Source organism: Melospiza melodia, chromosome Z, assembly GCF_035770615.1.
Source record: "Melospiza melodia melodia isolate bMelMel2 chromosome Z, bMelMel2.pri, whole genome shotgun sequence".
NCBI lineage: Eukaryota > Metazoa > Chordata > Aves > Passeriformes > Passerellidae > Melospiza > Melospiza melodia.
Window position 1 is genome coordinate 19272601 of NC_086226.1, and position 19307 is coordinate 19291907.

The 19307-nt window shown below is 39.4% G+C and overlaps 1 protein-coding gene and 1 long non-coding RNA gene across 3 annotated transcripts; one reads left to right on the forward strand and one right to left on the reverse strand.

Annotated features, from left to right (window-relative positions):
* Positions 1–107: 107 nt before the first annotated feature.
* On the reverse strand, positions 108–9846 carry LOC134432288 (uncharacterized). 2 transcript variants are annotated; one of them, XR_010031283.1, is made up of 4 exons: positions 9767–9846; positions 2856–9614; positions 2704–2754; positions 108–1956 (listed from the first exon to the last, which is right to left on the reverse strand). It is a non-coding gene; the product is annotated as an uncharacterized LOC134432288 (long non-coding RNA). The 2 variants fall into 2 exon arrangements; XR_010031282.1 differs by having other exon boundaries at positions 2856–9826.
* Positions 9847–10072: 226 nt separating this feature from the next.
* MBLAC2 (metallo-beta-lactamase domain containing 2) lies at positions 10073–15464 on the forward strand. The gene is made up of 2 exons (XM_063180026.1): positions 10073–10563; positions 12094–15464. The coding sequence occupies exons 1-2, from the start codon at positions 10119–10121 to the stop codon at positions 12480–12482; spliced, it is 834 nt and encodes a 277-aa protein (XP_063036096.1). The 5' UTR covers positions 10073–10118; the 3' UTR covers positions 12483–15464.
* Positions 15465–19307: the final 3843 nt, after the last annotated feature.

Here is a 19307-nt window from a genome sequence, read left to right on the forward strand (position 1 = left end):
AGCAAAGATCAAAAATAGCAAACTATATACCCAGGTAAGAGTTATGTGAATGGCAGCACCCTAAACCAAAGTTCCCCAAATGCTCAAGGACGGAGAACACTGGGAACTGCTGAGAAAACACTTATATTTTATCAAAAGCATTAGTCATAAATAACATTGAGTTTATTTCAGTGTTTTGGCCTAGGAAAGGATTATATGACTAAAGCACTGCACAGAGCTCAGGGGAGTCAATCTGCTCTGCAAAACATGAACAGCATCAAAGCAAACATCCAGTATGAAGTAGGCTTTTAGGAAAACAAGCAGAAAATGCAATTCAGAATTATCATCCCTGCACAACCTCCTGCAGGCTTTTACAGATAATACATAAAGAACAAACAGACATGAGATTTGTGTCTAAGAGCTGGGCATCTTTGGCCCTTATAAATTAGAAATATGGTGTGTAATTTGCAGGCAACCCCAGGGAAGAAATGAGAATCTTGAGTCCATGTTTCAGAAGGCTGATTTATTATTTTATGGTATATATTATATTAAAAGAAAATTATATATTAAAACTGTACTAAAGAAAGAGAGAGAAGACATCAGATGGCTAGCAAAGAAAAGAATGAATAATAAAATTTGTGACTGCTCACAACCTCAACTCAGCTGGCTGTCATTGGTCATCAAGTAAAAACAACCACATGAGACCAATCAAAGATGCACCTGTTGGTAAACCATCTCCAGAACACATTCCACAGCCATCAGATAATTATTGTTTACATTTCGTTTCTGAGGCCTCGCAGCTTCTCAGGAAAAAAATCCTAGCGAAAGGATTTTCATAAAATATGTCAGTGACAACACTGACCCATTGTTAGAACTATGGAAGCAAAATAGCTCCCTATGTTATGTACCTTAGAGGTGTAATAAAATACAGTCTAATACCTGGTCTTCCAGTACTTGGGCTAAAATGCATACATTTGAGTGCTATATACCTATGCATATGGCTGGCCTACAATGTCAACTGAACCCAGATGACATTTTTATTTATCTTATTTATGTATTTTTTCTTTTCAGCAGGCACTGCTGGTATCTAGGATTTTGCATTTCACAGCCCAGGGTCAGTGTGGAATTCTATCCAAAGCTTTGTCACTGAGAAGGCAGTTAAAACATCGAGGGAAACCAGAAAGAGGGAGGGCAGGTGTGTAAAAGTAAAGCTGCCTCTGTGCATGGATCTGTATTGATCCCAAAACCACTCCTGCAGGCTAAAAAGGGAGAATGGTAGGAACTTGGTTTGAATTTCTGTACAAATTCTGTTGATTTGTTCACCTTTGTTCCACCATGGTTAAAATGTCACCTAAGCTATGCGTCAAAAGAGACAAGTACCAGGAGCTCTAATGGATCATTGATCAGCTATGTACAAACCTTCTGACTAATATATAACTCTGTATCATCGGGATTCCACAAAAAAAAAAAAAAAAAAAGAAAGAAAAAAAACCCCAAAAAACCAAAAAACAAACAACAACTAAATGTATCATCAGGAGTCCACAAAAAACCCTTAGCCTCACATTGTTTTTGCTTTTAGGGGAACCTGGTTTTTAATCCAATCAAATTCTGATGGTCAGCTGATCTTTGCCATTATAACATGTAGAGAAATGTACTTTTAAGAGCCAGTAGAGAAACTGGAACTAAAGAAAGAAAAATTCCCCCACTGCCCCATTGAGCAGTCATTCTCTTTTTATGATCTCAGGGTGAAAACTATTGTGCTTAGGCTTATAAAAGCCCAGAGTTTCTTCTTTTGGAATAAAACCCAGGTATATTCTGGTCTCATCTTTGGAGATTTTGCAAATAAATATTTCATTTTCAGTTGAATCTTACAGTATCATGCTTCTCAATGATGCTCTAAAAAGGAACAAAGATTCCAGCTGAGCCAGTCTCTGTGACTATGCACATTCCCATTCCTTTTTCTGTTTTATCTGTGAACTGAAAAATGACACATTAAAGACTTGGAAGAAAGCAAACAATTACATATAAACAGACAGCTAAACACAAGAGGCCAAGTGTTTCTTCTCATAGGAGGCCATGGATTTCTACAAAGAATTTAAAATAAGTCATGCATACTAGAAAACACTTTGAAAAACAAATTATGCTGTGTAATAAATATCTGGTTTTCTCTAAGAACTACCACTACCAGTTCCAACTGCTTTTCAAGGATCTGATTCACAGTTCTGCAGACAAATGCTGAAAATAAAGTAAAATCAGCGAAAATAGAAAATAACCCACATTAAGTTACATATAAAAGGCCTAAAAGATTCAAAAATCAACCAAATCATTAACAAGATAATTGAGAAACCAAAATAGAAAGGAAACCTGAACAGCCAGTTATTATTGAATAGGATGAGTGCTGACTAAAGATACAAGTTTTCAAAACAAGAAAGATTTGTGGATTTTTTTTTAATTTTTCATTGTTACATATCTTGTATGTTAACATGGTGCACCAACATAAAAGGCAGAACAAAGGAAGGTAAGTCTGTTCCAGTAAGTTAAAACATCCTACAGAAGCAAAGCAAAAATCACAGAAGGCACACTAATAAAATATTTATGGAAAAAAATTTCCAAAAGCCTCAATGATTTAGACTAATTACATTTCTAGCATTTTTCCTCTAAGTATCTCCGTTACAGCTTCTGTCTCTCAACTACTATGTTTGTTTCTTAAAATATATAACATACCTTTTTTGTTTGCCTTCTTTGGTCTCATCTCTCCTGGGAGTCTTCTCCTGTCTGTACAAAAAATGGCTTTAATATAGAAAAATTATGATTTACAGCAGTAATCCTTCCCCTGCCACCAGGGAAAGGAAGGGTGCTCAATCCTATTTACATACATGCCAAAATGTTTTAGTACAACAGTTTTAGGGAATTCTAGCTGTAATTTAAATTGAGGAACGGGAGTCAGGATTGCCATTTTATCCACACAATGACAACTGGCTTCTATGTCAAGGAGACAAAGTTCAGTCATTCCAGTGGCCAACAGGCTCTTCAACTTACTTATTATGTAATTAAGTTTGCAGTACTGAGCTATAAAGATATGGTTTGGGAAGGCTAATATTTTAAAACATAGCTTCCCAGGACAGACATAAGGCTGGGTTATTTTTAGTAACATCCATGTTTGCTGCCCGTTCAAAACTCTTATGAAGTGACTAAAGGAAAAGGAGAGTAAGAGTGAGAGCTAAAGTTTGCATTTGTGCTGCCAATCAGTTATTCCAACAGGGTAAATAAATAAAAGCAGATTCTTTCCGTCTTTCCTTTTTTATTTTTTTTTTGACAAAACAATACTCACCTTGATCTAAAATCATGCCAAGTACAATGACTCTCAAAATACAGGACTGGAAGGAATATATGACTTGGTAATAATTTCTTACCCTTTTTATTGTTTGAAAAACAGTGAATCAAATACTTAAAATATCAGAGCATTTCACAGGCTCATAGAAAATTAGCCTTCGATAACCTCAGCTAATTCCTGGTGCCCACGTTTCCTGCTCCTTTGCATTGTCCTGGTACTCCTAACTATCTCTCAGTTGCTACAGAGAAAGTGTTACTCAGTTCACAGTCAAGGCCATCCACACAGTCCTTGATATTTACCTGTAACTGAACATAGAGTATATTTTTCCAATCCCGTGTTGAACAGTTTCTCGTTGTCAAACAGTAAAAAACTGAACAAAAACCCCACCCCAAAACAAACAAAAAACACCAAATACTATAATTTATTCTTTTATCCTGGAAAAGCACGGAATTGTTAAATGCAGATTTATTCAGAGACTAAGTTGAAACATCAAATATAACAGTAACTCTCTACTCTTCAAGAGTTTCACAATCAAACCTTTATTACAAAACCAGTGAGAAACATTTAACATCACTGTGTTATTCATAAATAGCATCCAGTATTCCCAAGTCTCAAAAGGTTGTGTCTGATCACCAGCTTCCAAGACTTCCAGTACTTCTGCAATGGAAGAGCTTTGCATCCTATCCAAAACAGCAGCTAAACACTTTAATCCATTTAACCTTCTTCTAGGCACAAGAAGTAAATTGAGAAATTCATTGTAAATAATACAGTAGTCATACAGTGCAAGTACATCCACTTATACATAGATAATAACCTTTTACATACAATCTCTAATGCCGAAAGCAATACCAAAACTTTAGTATTTTAAAATCAGTCACATTTTTTCTTGACAAATTACCACATGCAAAATCCACTTAGTGCAAAATTACTGAACCTGATTGCACTGTTAACCCAAGTAGGGATAATATTTGCAGATATTTTACAAAAAATAGTAACAAAGATAGCCTTTGACCTTTAGCGTCAAAAACTTCTAGCACATAATCACAGACTCATAGAATGACAGAAGAGTTTGAGTTGGAAGGGACCTTAAACATCATCTTGTTCTAACCCCACTGCCATGGGAAGGGACACCTTCCACTAGATCAGGTTACTCAAAGCCCCACCCAGCCTGGCATTGAACACCTCCAGAAATGGGGCATCCACAATTTCCCTGAGCAAACTGTGTCAGTGCCTCAACACCCTCACAGTAAAGAATTTCTTCTTAATGTCTGTCTAATCTAAACCCATTCTCTTTCAATTTGAACCTATTCCCCCTTGTCCTGTCACTACATGCTATTGCCCCATCTTTTCTGTAAATTCCCTTCAGATACTGAAAGGTTGCAATTAGGTCAGCCTGAAGACTTTTCCAAGCTGAATAATCTCAATTCTCTCACGCTCTCCTCATAGGAGAAGTTCTCCTTCCCTGTAATCAACTGAGCGGCCTCGTCTGGACTTGTTCCAACAGGTCCATGTCCTTCCTGTTCTGGGACCCCAGAGCTTATGCAGAACCGCAGGTGGGGTCCCACCAAAACAGGGAAGAGGGGAACAATCCCTCCCTCAACGTGCTGGCACTGGTCCAACCCAGGTGCAGCACTTGCACTCACTATTAAAATTACATGAGATTCCCATGCACCCACTTCTCCAGTCTGTTTGGAGACTGGAGAAGGTCTCTCTGTGGCTTTCCATCCTTCAGGTGCGTACTCACCAAGGAAAAAGAAGACATCATAGATGAAGCTAAATCTTAAACTTAGTTATTATGAAGGCAAACAGAAAACCTTCTCAAAATTGTGCATGAAAGAGTCTACAATTAAAATAACATTGTCTCAAGGGGCATTCATAGATGTAGGAAACTACCAGCAAAGAGAGGAAAAGAAAGAAGTAGTTTTGATTTCAGTTCAAGGCTCCTTAGTGAGGAAAAAATTGCTGATGCCATCAGTAAAAAAATACATTGACTGACTCTTGCCACTCACAACCAAGGAACTAATTCCAAACCACTGCCAAGGTGGCAGTCACCCAATCTTGGCAGATACACGCACAGGAAAATATGAGTGATTCGTAACTTACATAGTAGGGTAAGTAAAGAAATTTCTATAGAATATGCCTGCTATTCTCTCAAAATGAGTGTTGGATGATGGAAATCTATGCTATTTGGCACATTTCACATCAAAATTTCCAGGTAGAAGGAGACAGGGCTTTCATTTGCTACCTGAATAATGAAAGATAGACAGATACATCCTAACTAATAAAACGTTTCCCTTCTCACACTTCAAAGGACCACCTGGCTCATAGATACTGCTCTGAGGTTTTATAACAATCCATTCACTCTTGTAGCAAAGACAATTTATCAAGTTCCTGCTTACAGCCCACTTTGTAACACCCTCTTAGTTTTACAAAATGTTATGTTAACCAGGTAACAGAAAATATAGGTAAAAAATAATCTACTCCACAGTTTTCTTAAAGCTAGACCACTTTTGCCACAGAATGCAGTCCCAGGGACAACTGCACATTACAACTGAGATAAAAACAAGCTTTTTAAATTAAGACCATTACTGATGTAATTATAACCCACCCCTCAGATGTGGCATTTTGTACAAAATCAAGGGAAAAAATTATTAAAACTGTTACACAGTCATTCATAGTAACCCTAAACTCTTAACTGCCAAAAGCAATTATTCTCACCAACCAAACTTTCTCAGAAACTATTCCTTCTCTCTTCAGTCAGATTGGTATTTTTCTTAACCACTTCTATGATAGTGTTACAGCTACATTAAGTATGCTATCTAATAACATGGACACTCTTCTCATGACTATTATCATGAGGTTGTGTTGTCTAAAACCAGGCCCTCACACAGTTTCTACCAAATGAATTTAAATGAAATGTTAAGGGTTGGATTTTTGGGATTTGAGGGAGGTTTTTTGTGGGGGTTTGCTTTTGGGGTGTTTTGTTTTTGTTTAGCTTGAACCTTGAAAGTAAGAAAGATAAATATGCAAAAACAGTTTTAAAAGTATCCAGAATACTACAGGCACAATTATAGAATGGATGTTGTTTCTCTCATGAAGTGTATCAGAAGCATGAAGTGTATCAGAAGTCCCAGATCTGGACCATGAAAGGAGCTTACTGCTTCCATCTATATTTGCAAGTTGGCCAACACTTTAAATCACTTAATGCTGCTGATGTTCCTTAATTGAGTTTCTAATTGCATTTACAGAAACTTTGTGTGAACTCAGAAAGTGTCTAATAGGAATATGCAACAGCAATAATCCACTGCTTCAAATACTTTCACTGTAAGTTAGTCAAAGCTGTAACGTACTTTTTGTCATTGTCCAGTCATTAAATCAACACTTGAATTTTTTATTGATTCTACTTATACAGCTAGGTTAACTCTGATTTTCCTGAATGACACCAGATTTGCCCTGAGAAGTTTAATTTGGTTCTGAAATTTTGTTCACAGAAGGAAGAAAGCCTTTTACCTTCTCCAGGGTCTACATTAAATATAGTGGGGCTAGTAATTCTCCTGTTAGACTGACTGTACCTCAAAAGATGCAGTGTATACAGAATTCAGATGGCACAGAATTGTGCTACCAAGCAAACTGCAACATTCACATGAAAAACAGTTACAGGTGACTTAGTAATATGAAATCACACATCTTAATTGCAATGCTGGATTAAGAGGATGAATAATATATGGTTCAGTAAGTCAAAAGCTTCCCTGCACATCAAAATGCAGTCAGAAGATGGTCTTTATTCCCCTTTGATTTTCAAATACATCCTAAATGCCAAGTCTCAATTACGCTCCCTTAATTACACAAAGGATCTTTCAGTTATTTTCAAATGCTGGCTTCTGCAGTACAGGACAATCATACACAATCTTTCATGTTTGCATAAATAGTAATTTTCTAAAATCAGCAAATTTATAGCTTCAAAGACTAATGTAAACTCATTTCAGACAAATACAAGTATCCAGTGTATCTATTCTTGCAATGTCCAGAAAACCAAATCATGATGAGGACTTCAATGCACCTACTCCTTGCAAGCAATCCAGTTAAATATGTGATACAACAGTTAGCAAAGGGGCAGGAAAGCCCCTTTCATGATGAATTAAGAAAAATGGTGATTTACATTATTATAAAATCCAAAATTCTTAGGGGTGTTAATATATTTCATCTGCATCCTTACCAAAGCCAATAGCCTCCATGTTGAAGGCAGATGAAGCATGTCCTCTTCCTCTACCTGACCCATTGGATGTACTGAAAACATTATAGATCTTTAAAGATATATTTTCCTTACACATTTCAAATTGATGTACATATTACCAAGAAAGTTAGCATCTAACAAAGACTACAGGCATTTTAAAACCAGAAATCATTTTTAAATAGCAAGCCATTTTCAATGCCCATCTCAGATTCTTCCACAGACTGTAAATTTGATACAAGCATAAAATCAGCTTCATTCACTTATTTCTGCTAGCCACCTCTGCCTGCCTGAAATTAGATGCACTGTATTGGTTCAACCAGAAGAACCAGAAACAGGTGAAAAAAAGTTTAAGAATCCTGAACTTTCTGTGACTACACTCTAGTGTGTTTTTTGAACTTTACTCCAAAAGGCAGTTTGTGTTTGTCATTCATGACTTCTTCATCCTGACTATTTTTTGTCCTTTATCTTAGTAACTATTTCTGGATCTTGAAAAAGTGACCCAGGCAAAGAGGTAATTAAGATAATCAAAAGTCATGAAAAACTCCAGCAGGACTGCAAGATAACTGCTGAAAAAAAAAAAAAGTTTGTTGTTTCTAACTGAAATATTTTAAAAGGTCATAAAAGAAAAAGAGTCTCCAAAACATTTACAGTCATTTCTCTCCACTTTCATGTTACACCAAGCTTCATCTCATTAATTGCATGACCCATGGGCTGACAAATAAATCAAAATGTGAGAATGGGGAAGATGCCAATAAATAGGCTCCAAGAGAAGCTGAAGCACTGTGATACTGATCACTCCCACAGACGACTCAGACTGGTGCAAGGTCCAAACCCAGAAATCCCGTGAGCTGCTCACTAGTAACTGCAAGGTCACTGTACTTGCTCGGTACCACCAGGTTGTTCCAGACTTACGGCTGCACCTGTACGAGTGCACCTGGCTCCCCCCAGACAGAAGCAAAGACCTTTTTATTAAGGCCACAGAAAACATGTTGATGCCAGTTTTTTTCCAACTTGTTACTTTCAACAGAAATAAGGTCTATGTGGATAAAACAAAATCATATTCTATATTTCCATGCCACTCTGCAGTACAGAATAAATAAGCACAGAGACCTAAATAAATATTTTTTTGAGAAAAAAAAAGGGAAGGGAAGGGAAGGGAAGGGAAGGGAAGGGAAGGGAAGGGAAGGGAAGGGAAGGGAAGGGAAGGGAAGGGAAGGGAAGGGAAGGGAAGGGAAGGGAAGGGAAGGGAAGGGAAGGGAAGGGAAGGGAAGGGAAGGTCCTCTGAAAATAGGATGAATAGCATGAAAAGCAAGATGTGAGCCTTGCAGAATAGAGAGATAAAAGACACTGTAAAGCCCCAAACATGAGCAATTATATAGATCAAAAAAAAAAAAAAAAAAGGTAAACAGCAGAACAACACAACACAAGTTAAATGAGACGCTAAGCTAACAAGGAAAGGCATTAAATGTAGTGAATATGAGGGTACATTTTTTAAAAACTGCTTTAAAATTAATTCTTAGTAAATTCTCTTAAAATTACATTGCATCAGTCTGATGAGAATAAGCATTAAAAACTGGCAGCATTTCAACTTCACATTTTTACCCAAACTTACAATTTTTTAAAAACCTCAGAATGTTTATGTTTACTGAAGCACAAAGTGACAGTGATAGATGAAAAAATCCTGAAGATTTAGACAACTAAGCCACTAAGGACGATAAAGTTACCCCAACCAGTGTTCTGTTTACCCTGGGGGATTTCTAAAGGATCAACAGGGTGTATTTTCTTGTTTATGAGTACTTTGAGTTTCATCTATAAAAGAGAAGACTTTCAGATTTAGGCTTTTCAATTTCCTCCAAACCTACGTATGCAGTTTCTCGGGCAGTTAGTCAGGGGAAGGCAGCTGATGTTTCAGGAGGGAAAGGCCCGTGGAATCCGGATCCCCGACAGCTGCCGGACCGCTGGTGCAACAACAGCAGACCTAAGAAGACTGAGCGCTCAGACGAGCTCTCGGCATCCTACGCTTTCCTCACAGCAAAATTCCCGATCGTGTTCTGGTGCTTGTGTTCTCTGATTTTGAGAGGCAGGTGCCATCAGTTAAAGGGAAGAACATATACAAAAGAAAGTACTGAACATTAAATACTGAGATTATGTGGGTGTCTTTTTAAACTAAAGCCAGTGAAGGTGAGGGGGAGAAGGTATTTGTCCTGAGGGTCGCTAACCTCTGCCGTGTGAGAAGAGCCCTCTCAGCTGCTCTCCGCTCCTCTCCCGCTCCCCGCCCCTCGCTGACGGCCCGTCACCCCTAGAGGGTCCCGCCGCTCCCCGCACGGCCGCAGCGCTCCGCCTTTACGACCCCCTCCGTCGGCGGGTCTCAGCGGCGAAGGGGGCTCAAACCCGCGCCCAGCCCCGCTGCAGCTGAGACCCTCTGCGGGCCTCCCCACGCCTCACCCGGCCCGGTCACGCTCCGCCTGCCGCTGCCGCAGTGGGCCGGGCCCGCGCCCGCCCCGCCCCGCCCGTGCCGCCGCCGGGGCGCTGCTGGGGGGCGGCTGGCGGGCCCGCAGCGCCGGCCGGGCCATGTCGGCGCTGGAGTGGTTCGCGCACAAGCCCCTGGGCGGCGGTATCTTTTGGATCCAGGAACGCTTCTACGAGTCGGGCAACCGGGCCAACATCTGGCTAGTGCGGGGCTCGCAGCGAGACGTGGTGATCGACGCGGGGCTGGGACTGCGCAGCCTGCCCGACTACCTGCGTGACGCCGGGCTGCTGGCGCCGGCCGAGGGCGCCGGGCCGCGGCCGCTGCTGGCCGTGGCCACCCACGTCCACTTCGACCACTCGGGCGGGCTGCAGCACTTCGAGGAGGTGGCGGTGCACAGCGCCGAGGCGTCGGCGCTGCTCCAAGGCGACAATTACGAGGCCGTGACGTGGCTGTCAGACCGGGAGGTGGCGCGGCCGCCGCGGCCCGGCTGGAGCGCCCGGCAGTTCCGCGTCCCGCCCGTCCGGCCCAGTCGCCTGCTGCACGAGGGTAAGGGGGCGGCCTCGCCGCGCCGAGGGGTGCTGGGCACAGTGCTCTGGGTGTTACGGAGCTGCTTCTTTGCCGCTGAGCGCCTCTTGGTTTACCCAGCTCCTCGTGTAAAATAATCAAACCGATTAATTTTGTCACTCCTGTGGACCTGAAAGCCACCCGCAGTCAGCATGGGACCAAAACGACTTGTACTGGGTTAAACCGTTTTTACTAAAGGTTTTGGCGGGTTTTTTTTCCATCTAGAATAAGAATCACTCAGTAATGTTTTAGTTGACTAACTGAATACCCCAGGTTTATCCTTAGGCTTCAAACGGTATGTCAGCAGGTCATGTTCTGACATCAGGTGATCTTCATTGTTGATAAGCTGTCAAAACATGGAAAGTGCAGATAACAGGACAATTCCTGAAATATCTACTGAGAATACTTTTTATTTTACAAAATTTACGTGAATTTTACATAAATACATTTACTGAATTTTACCTGACTTATGTAAAATTTTAAAAATCACGTGTTACTGATGTAGCAGTTACAAAAGTGGCTTGTTGCAGATAAAAAAAAGATCATTTAGTCTCTAATGGGGGACAGTGACTAGGTTTTTTGTTAACAAAGCACCTAAACTGTGCAATACTGTTCAGTAGATGTTAAAGAGTGGGTGTCAGACAGGTGACACCTTAGGCACAGTGCTTACTCTTTTCTTGGCTTTATTAGGCCATCCCACATAAGTGCTGGAAAAGCAGAACTGAACTTACTGAAGGCTTCAGTAAAGATTGGATGACATTTAACTGTAATAATAGTTAAATAACTATAGTGACATTTAACTATAGTAAATCAATAGAAGTTTAAGTTGTTTTTTTCGTCAAAAAGTAGGGAGGATTATTTCAAAAAAATAGTTTTGTCAAAGAGCAAGTACACTGGCTGCCAGAGTAGCATCAGAATTTCTAAGATGTTAACTGAGACATGAAACACAAGTATCAGTTCAGTGGCTGGTACAATTAAAAGGCATTCACATTTAAGCTGTCAAAAAAATGACCTAATGGTAAGAAAGTTCTGTTTTTATGTCTTAATGAATGAAGTGAAGAAAGTGTGTCAAGACCGGTGTGTACCTGTCTTACGTTTTAGCCTTATGCATTTTAGGAGTAACAGCAGTGCAATACTAAGGGTAAAATTATAATAAATTGTGAAATATGTTCTTTGCAAACTGTTGAAGAACCAGCTTAGTTGTGTTCTTTTTGTTCCCATTTTATTTTCTCTACTGCATTGCTTTTCACATTGTGCAATTTACTAGAATGCGAGTGTATTTCATTAACACAACCCAAGCCTGTGTTAACCATTAGTATAATTGGAAAATACCTTTTTGCTAAGCTTGTATTTTGGACACCTCTTTGGCACTCACGAAGAAAATAAATGCCCCACTCCCACTGTTGCAATAGGTAGTATGTATCAACGCTGCATACGAGTAGGTAGTTCTCTTTATGTCATTTAAGAAACATGGCAAATACATACAATTTCCTGTAACAAATGTGTTTGCAGGGGATGTGATCAACCTCGGAGATCGACAGCTCACTGTCATGCACATGCCTGGTCATTCACGAGGCAGCATTTGCTTACATGACAAGGACCGGAAGATTTTGTTCAGCGGAGATGTGGTGTATGACGGATCTATGATCGACTGGCTGCCCTACAGCAGAATCAGTGACTACATTGCAAGCTGCCAGCGCCTGATGGAGTTAGTAGATAGAGGTCTTGTGGAGAAGGTACTACCTGGGCACTTTAACATATTTGGAGCAGAAAGGCTGTATCGTTTAGCTTCCAACTACATTTCCCAAGCTGGAATCTGTCACAAGATCTCTACGTGTGCTATGAGATCCATTGCAAGCATAGCACTTCGTGTTGCAAATTCAAGAATCACTTCTCAGTGACAGTTAATTTTGTGTGATCTGTCACATGCTGTAAAACCAAATGGGTTGTAAAAGCATCAATAACAAGCAGAAGCAGTATGTGTTAGCAAAAAGATGGCCAATTGATACAGGTGAGCTTAAAATATTCTCCCTGTTTTACTTTATTCTTATTTTTATAAAAACTCTGTAAACTAGTAGCTTTAGCCAAAGCTATAGTTTTTCTTTCCACTTTTTCAGAGCATTTTTTTACATGTATTGCAATATATTGCTTTATTGAAATATATTGTTTTATTTATTTAAAATGAAATATATTGTTTTATTTTTGTTACAACTCTGGCAGATGGATATATACTAAAAGGAGAGGTTTAACATTCATGCTTGAAACCTTGTTGATATAGTACTAGACTTGTGATTATTCATCACCTCCTGCTCAGGTTTTGACCTAAAAGAACTCTTGCTAAGATCTAGCGTGTGGTAGGAGCAGTGCCATTAGGTCAGAGCAGGAGCAACACCTATGCAGGAGTGTGTGAGCAGAAAGTGATAATTCTGTAGCCATTGCCACCCGTGGGCATGGTTATCTGCTGCACCTCTCACCACTTGAAGCTTTATCTCTGCAACGTGGCAATTCTATAGACCAAACTTTGAAGCTGTAAGTCACAGATACATCAGTTTATCACAAAAGCTTTTGGTGCAGACAGACTGTTGAGGCTTTCATGTTTCCAGGTGTGGTGCAGGGAACCACTGCACCAGGAGAGAGGGAGCGAGCAGGAGCACTCTCACTCACCATTGGCTAGGGAACTGTTCTGCTTGTAGGCTTGTGAGTTAGCAATTAGACAATTTGTGAACTAGTGAATTAATGTGTTACATTACCCTGTACAAAGTGGACTGAGATTTTGCTGGATGTGTTTATTTTTTTCAGCTTATAAAAATATTTGGAGAGTTTGTTGTTCTGGAAAGCTGAGAGAAGGGAACTGTGACAAACTTAAGGCATTTGTTTATGCTAAAGGGTATTTTTATGTGACAGTGTTGTAACTTGGTGTTAGGGGAGGGATTGAGACTTTACCATGACCTTGCCATGGTGAAGGTGCTGCATTAAGCAGCCAGTACACTTCTTATCACAAAGTGAATGTAATTCAAATGGTTTACTGTTTGCATCTAAGTATGTGCTGCACATGGTTGTTCTGAAATGTAAAGTGTGTTGCATTGAGTTTGTTCCAAAAAATATGTTGAATATATTGAGAAATGCTAAATAGCATTGCAATTTGTTTATGAAAATTGAATGTGTGATATTTAAAAGCTGCTGAAATGGTTAGTTTGTGTAATTATTCTAACAGTTTGTATATATTTAACTTTTTTAAATGGACACTGTCAGAATTTATTTTTGTACATAGACATATATGTGTTCCAAAAAAGACTGCAAATGTTTCTCTCAAATTTTAGTGCAGTTTAACTTTTCTTTTTTGGCTTTCACTTCATGCAGAAGGTTTTGCCCCCATCATAGCCAGTAGTAAGGGAGCCAGAGGTTTGTGCTCTGTCTAAGGCATGAGGGAGAAGAAGTTGATAGCCTTCTAAATAGATGCAAATTTTTGTGGAAAAAACACCAACCTATTACAAAATTTAAAAAGCAACTCTGTATAAATATGATAAAAGCAAGTATCTTAGGTAAGGCTTTTTCCTTTTCATAGATGACTGCACTCCTGCCTTTACTGTGAATATATTCTTTACCAGGATTTGTACTGATTGTTGCCTAGTTCTTTTTAGAAGTGCCTATCTCCAAGCTGAAGCAAAATTGTGAGTGGGCAGGCCATATACAGAGATGCAGCACTTCAAAGAATTGTTACCAGTCAGTTCACGGTCTCTTTTTTTTTGAGAAATCCATGTACATCAGTGTATGACGTGAGGAGTGTTCAGTGGGTAGACTTATTTCATAAAACCAAGAGGTGTTTATCTTTGCCTCAGTTGGCAGAGGAAGAAATACAAAAACAGCATGGGAAGCAGGCTGAAGGTATATATATCTCTAAAGGTATATATATCTGGTGTAACACCAGAAATAATCATTCTTTTTAAACAATGCTTTTGTGAAGACTCTGGGAGCCCTGGTGGTAACCCTGTGCGTTAAAGGAGTCACCAGGATATCCAAAGCCTGCCAATATGGATGTCAAGTTTTGCAGATGTTCACTAGAAAAGTAAGATCACTTTGAATTGGCATTCTGTGTTACACTTCTATCAGTTTGTTCATTTGATCCAATATTAGAATCTCTGTAGTCAGATTTTACTATATTTTAAAGCCTGAGCTTTTACGACAAGACTCACAGGCAACATCAGTCCAGAAGGAAAGAATAACCTCCATCCTCCATAATTTGTGTTTAAATCTGTGCTCAGTATCTCTATCAGCAAAGATCCTTAAATGGTCAGATCACTCTCAAAATGCCCTGTTAAGCTAAGCTTAAGTCCACTAAGTACGTAACCAAAATCTTTTTTACTCTACCAAAATCTAGGGGATAATTCCTAGCTCAGAAATGAACTTTACATGCATGTAACCCAAAGTGGAGTTTGTTAGTAAATTGCTGCTAATCCAAATGAAAGTAGTTTTTTGAGTAATGAAATTATTTTTTGTATTATGAAAAATTCACTACTATAAACAGATAAACAATATTTAAATTATCTTAAGTTAAGAGAATGGTTTCTGATTATTTTTGTTAAGACTTAAGAAATTTTAATCATAAGAGTTTGACAGTGGTCCTTTAACACTACTTGGATTAAATATTTTTAAAATGCATTGTAAGTTTAAATACCATGTCATGTCAGTGTTTAGAACTGTGTTGATTTCTTTGTAACATCTAAATATATGTTAATGCAGTTTTCAGTAAACTGGGGAATTGATATAAAAATCAGATGGGAAGTTTTGTTCTGTAATCTGTCAAGGCCGTTACAATGTTAAACTACTGTTTGCACATAATTAATTTTTTTCATGTATTATCATAATAAAATATTATAATCCTATGCACTTAAGTAATGATTTCTAGGTATTTCTCAACAGAAGCACTTTTCATTCTAGATGGACTATATTTACAAGTTCCTAGCAGAACTATGCTTCTGAGAAAGAAACTGCATTTAAAATGTTTACACATTGTACATGCACTTTGCCTTGTAAGAGCAGACATCTGTAGCCAAAGAAAAACAAAGTAATGCAGCTCTGTTAAGGAGAGCATGAGGGAGATAAAGGTGGAGGAAAAGGAGGAATTATTAATATTTAATGTTAAAAATCTAGGCCTCAGCATTCAACCAACACTGGTCCAAGTTCCTCTTTATAATTAATGGACATGTAACTTAAATCAGTAAGCAGTACCTCTTGGGTCTAAAAATTCATCCATATATTTCCCAAAATACTACTACTCCATCTAAAGTCCTTTCACTTTCAAATTGAATTAGGAAGTATAGAAATTATCGAGAAGCAATGAAAAAAAACACATTCATTATGTTCTGTTTTAAATCTATTTGACGTTAACTATTACACGAGGGAGCTGCTAGCCAAACCATTTTAGCTGTAGTGCCCTGGGTTTTCAGGGCAGTCAGAAAGCCGTTCGAGGTGCATCAGTGGTCCAGGCACTCCGGAATGCTGCGAAGTCACTTTGCTAGCTTACCCAGCCGCGCGTTGCTTGGCGTAGTGAGATCCTACCCCAAAGCCTGTTAGTGCCCGTGCAGGCTCCGTGGGGGCGAGATGCCCCTTCCGTGCGGTGTCCCCAGAGTGGGAATGTCCCCTCGCTGTCCCGCCCGCTGACCGCGCCAGGTCATTTACCATGAAAATAACACAATCGAGTATCAAAATAGAAACCAGCGGTGTTATGAGCCTGCCCGTTGCTTTTACTGTGCTACCCAAAACCATCTCCAGCATGGCTACTCCTAACGACTCGGATTTTACTGGACAGACTAATCTCACAATAATTTAAAAATTACTGGTTAAAAAATTATTTTAGAGCTAACTGCATATTCCCACACATGCCCAACAGAGTCCGGGAGAGGCAATGAGACACTCAACAGAAATTAAAATTGGAAAAACAAACAATAAAAACTTCAAAAACCCAAACAAACAAAAACCAAAACCAACAACCAACCCCCGCCCACCAAGAAAAAAACAACTCAAAAGGACCTGACATGGAAAAAGGCTCAGAAACTTAGGCAACACTTCTGTGATTGTGCCAGGTATTTCCCAGCAGTTTGGCCCAGATGCACAAAGAAATGCATTCACAATCATCAAACTGGCAATGCTACTTGGTATGTTTTTAACATGGCTTTATACTTTTACATATGATTTGTTCTAAGACTAACATGAACAGAACACTCTTGACATGCATGAAACCTTGCCCAATTTCTCCTTTAAAAAATTCAGGATTAATTTAATTGCAGTTCTGATATGTGATCTGATTTTGAGCAGTTGGGATGAGATTTATAGTCTTCTGCACACTCAAATTCAGTTTAGGACAACAGAGTGGTAGGATAGTTTCAAATACTAATAAAATTAGGGCTACAGAAGAATTTATTTTCACTCAAAGGGAAGACAGACCTGGCAGACAGCCCCACAAATGACTTTTTAAAAGCAATAGATGAGTTTGAAAATTAGGTAAAAGCCAGTAACATCTTTAAATATATTTTATTATTAATTATTTTTCTTATTGAGCTGACAATATGTATGTGTGAGGAACAGGCTAGTGCTATTCTAACTTAACAACTCTATTCATAAGAGGTCATTTTAGGATGGGTTTAGCCAACTTTGAAAATACAAGGATCTATAAGTCACTGCTACCACCACCATATTTTTAGGTATTATTATTTGAGCCTGTCTTTTCTCTTCGGAATTCTTTGCATCTCCATTTCACATGCAGTATGAGCACTGCTGCTAACTTAAATCAATGTACGAAGAGCGGAACTTTGGTTTGTTTTTAGCTTATAAATTTAGAAGTAGGAACCTGAATGTGGATCTCCGGTTCCCAGAAGCACAGACTATCAGTATCGGGTATTTCGCTGTGCTTGACACAGAGCAGCCAGGGCACGGGTACACCATGAGAGAGGACAACTTGGAAGCGAAGCGATTGTGACCTCCCTGCAGAGTAACTTGACCTGTAAGCAGCCCAGTGACTGGAGACAATGGCAAGGTAATGACTCAAGTTCATGGCCAGGCCACAAACTCTGGTATGTCAGCAAGAACAGCACACAGAACAGGAATAACCCCAGTACAGCTCAGGCAAGAACCAAGGGCCCCTGTGCTGAGATCCAGGATCAGCACGCAGAGGAGGTGAGAGTGGGGATGAATCAGTGCAATTTGGGGCTCTTGGTGCAGCTGGGGGCTCGTGGTGCTACTTTCCCACACTTCACTCACCATTTGGTTAATGCTTCCTTTTCTCTCTGAACAAGTAAATGTGTTCTATGAAACACTCAAAAAAAATTAATCTGTGGTTATATTCGCACCACAGTACAGGTTGAGGGTCAAACCTGCCAGTAATTAATGCTTTTAGTCGCAAAGCTACCATATGTAAACAGAGATCAATTACAAACCTCTTGCCCATGCCTATTTGATCTGTAGACCAGGCATAATATGAATAGACAGCAAAATAAGTTTCATGTCTGCTTGACTTTGTTCAGGAAAAATGTATCTTGAGCAAGCCAAACTCTACATCTTCAACTCTCTGTAGTCAGTGTAAATACAGTAAAAGTTTATTACTGGAAACACAGGTGAAAATATCTCCAAGACATACTGTCAGGACTGAAACACCTGAAGGAATTTTTCATTGCCTAAGAATTTTCAGTCTATCTAGCCAGACTGCATAACATAGTATTAGCAAGGATCTGAATATCACCATGGTCCAGTTAGTAACACTGTAATATGTTGTCAAAGCTAGTTATGAAACAGCTCTTGTTTATGAAGCAAGGCACATTGACAATTACTTTGCCACAGATCAGAGCATTGAGGCAGCACTTTTCACACATTTCTCCACACAGATATGTAATGTTGATTCACTGACTGTTTTGCAAGACACAAAAACATTAGTGTCAGTGATAACTGGAACTACACATTAAGGTCTTCAGTCTCCCCACAGTACATATTGCTTTCAATCAAAATTTTAGTAAGGCAAAATCTGTACAAATGTCAGAAAAGCTTCTATAAAAGCCGCTTCTGTGGGCACCTCCACAGCCGACTGCACCTCCAGCAGTTAGAGCGTACGGGGAGTTCTGACACAGCCACCACGCACCCAGGCTGCAGCAAGGCCAGTAAAAAATCAGATTTGTTACCCAGTGTGCAACAAGCTAATAATTACATACTTGAGGGAGACATGGATTATTTATTTCAGAGTTGCACAAGCCTGGGTGCTGCATGGTATTTCATGAATCAAGCACGCAAACTATCAACACTTTAGTATTTACACATTTTAGCAAACAAATGCATTAATGTTCATTGGCTTCAGGTTACGTAGTTCTATTATTAATTATTATCCTATCGTCTGTTGTTAATTATTCTCTTGCTTCTCATGCTAATTAGTCCACACGCCCAGTCCTTGAGTCGGTGGGCAGCTTGGTATGTGGTCTGCTGGAGGTGAAGCTGATTCAGCACAGTTGCTGAGTTGCCTTTAATAATTCCTTCCGTATTTTGGGGGTTCTGCCAAATGTCCTTGTGGCCAAGAAATTCTGAATTGTTTGTCTGACATCATTGAAACACGTCGTGCGCTAGACCTTAACAAGGAAATTCCAACAAAAGATTTTTCTTTATAACGCCTGGACATCACTTTAAGCTTGCTTTGTAGCGTCTATCTGTTTCAAGGATTAACTCTCCTTTCTTGTTGATTAGGCTTG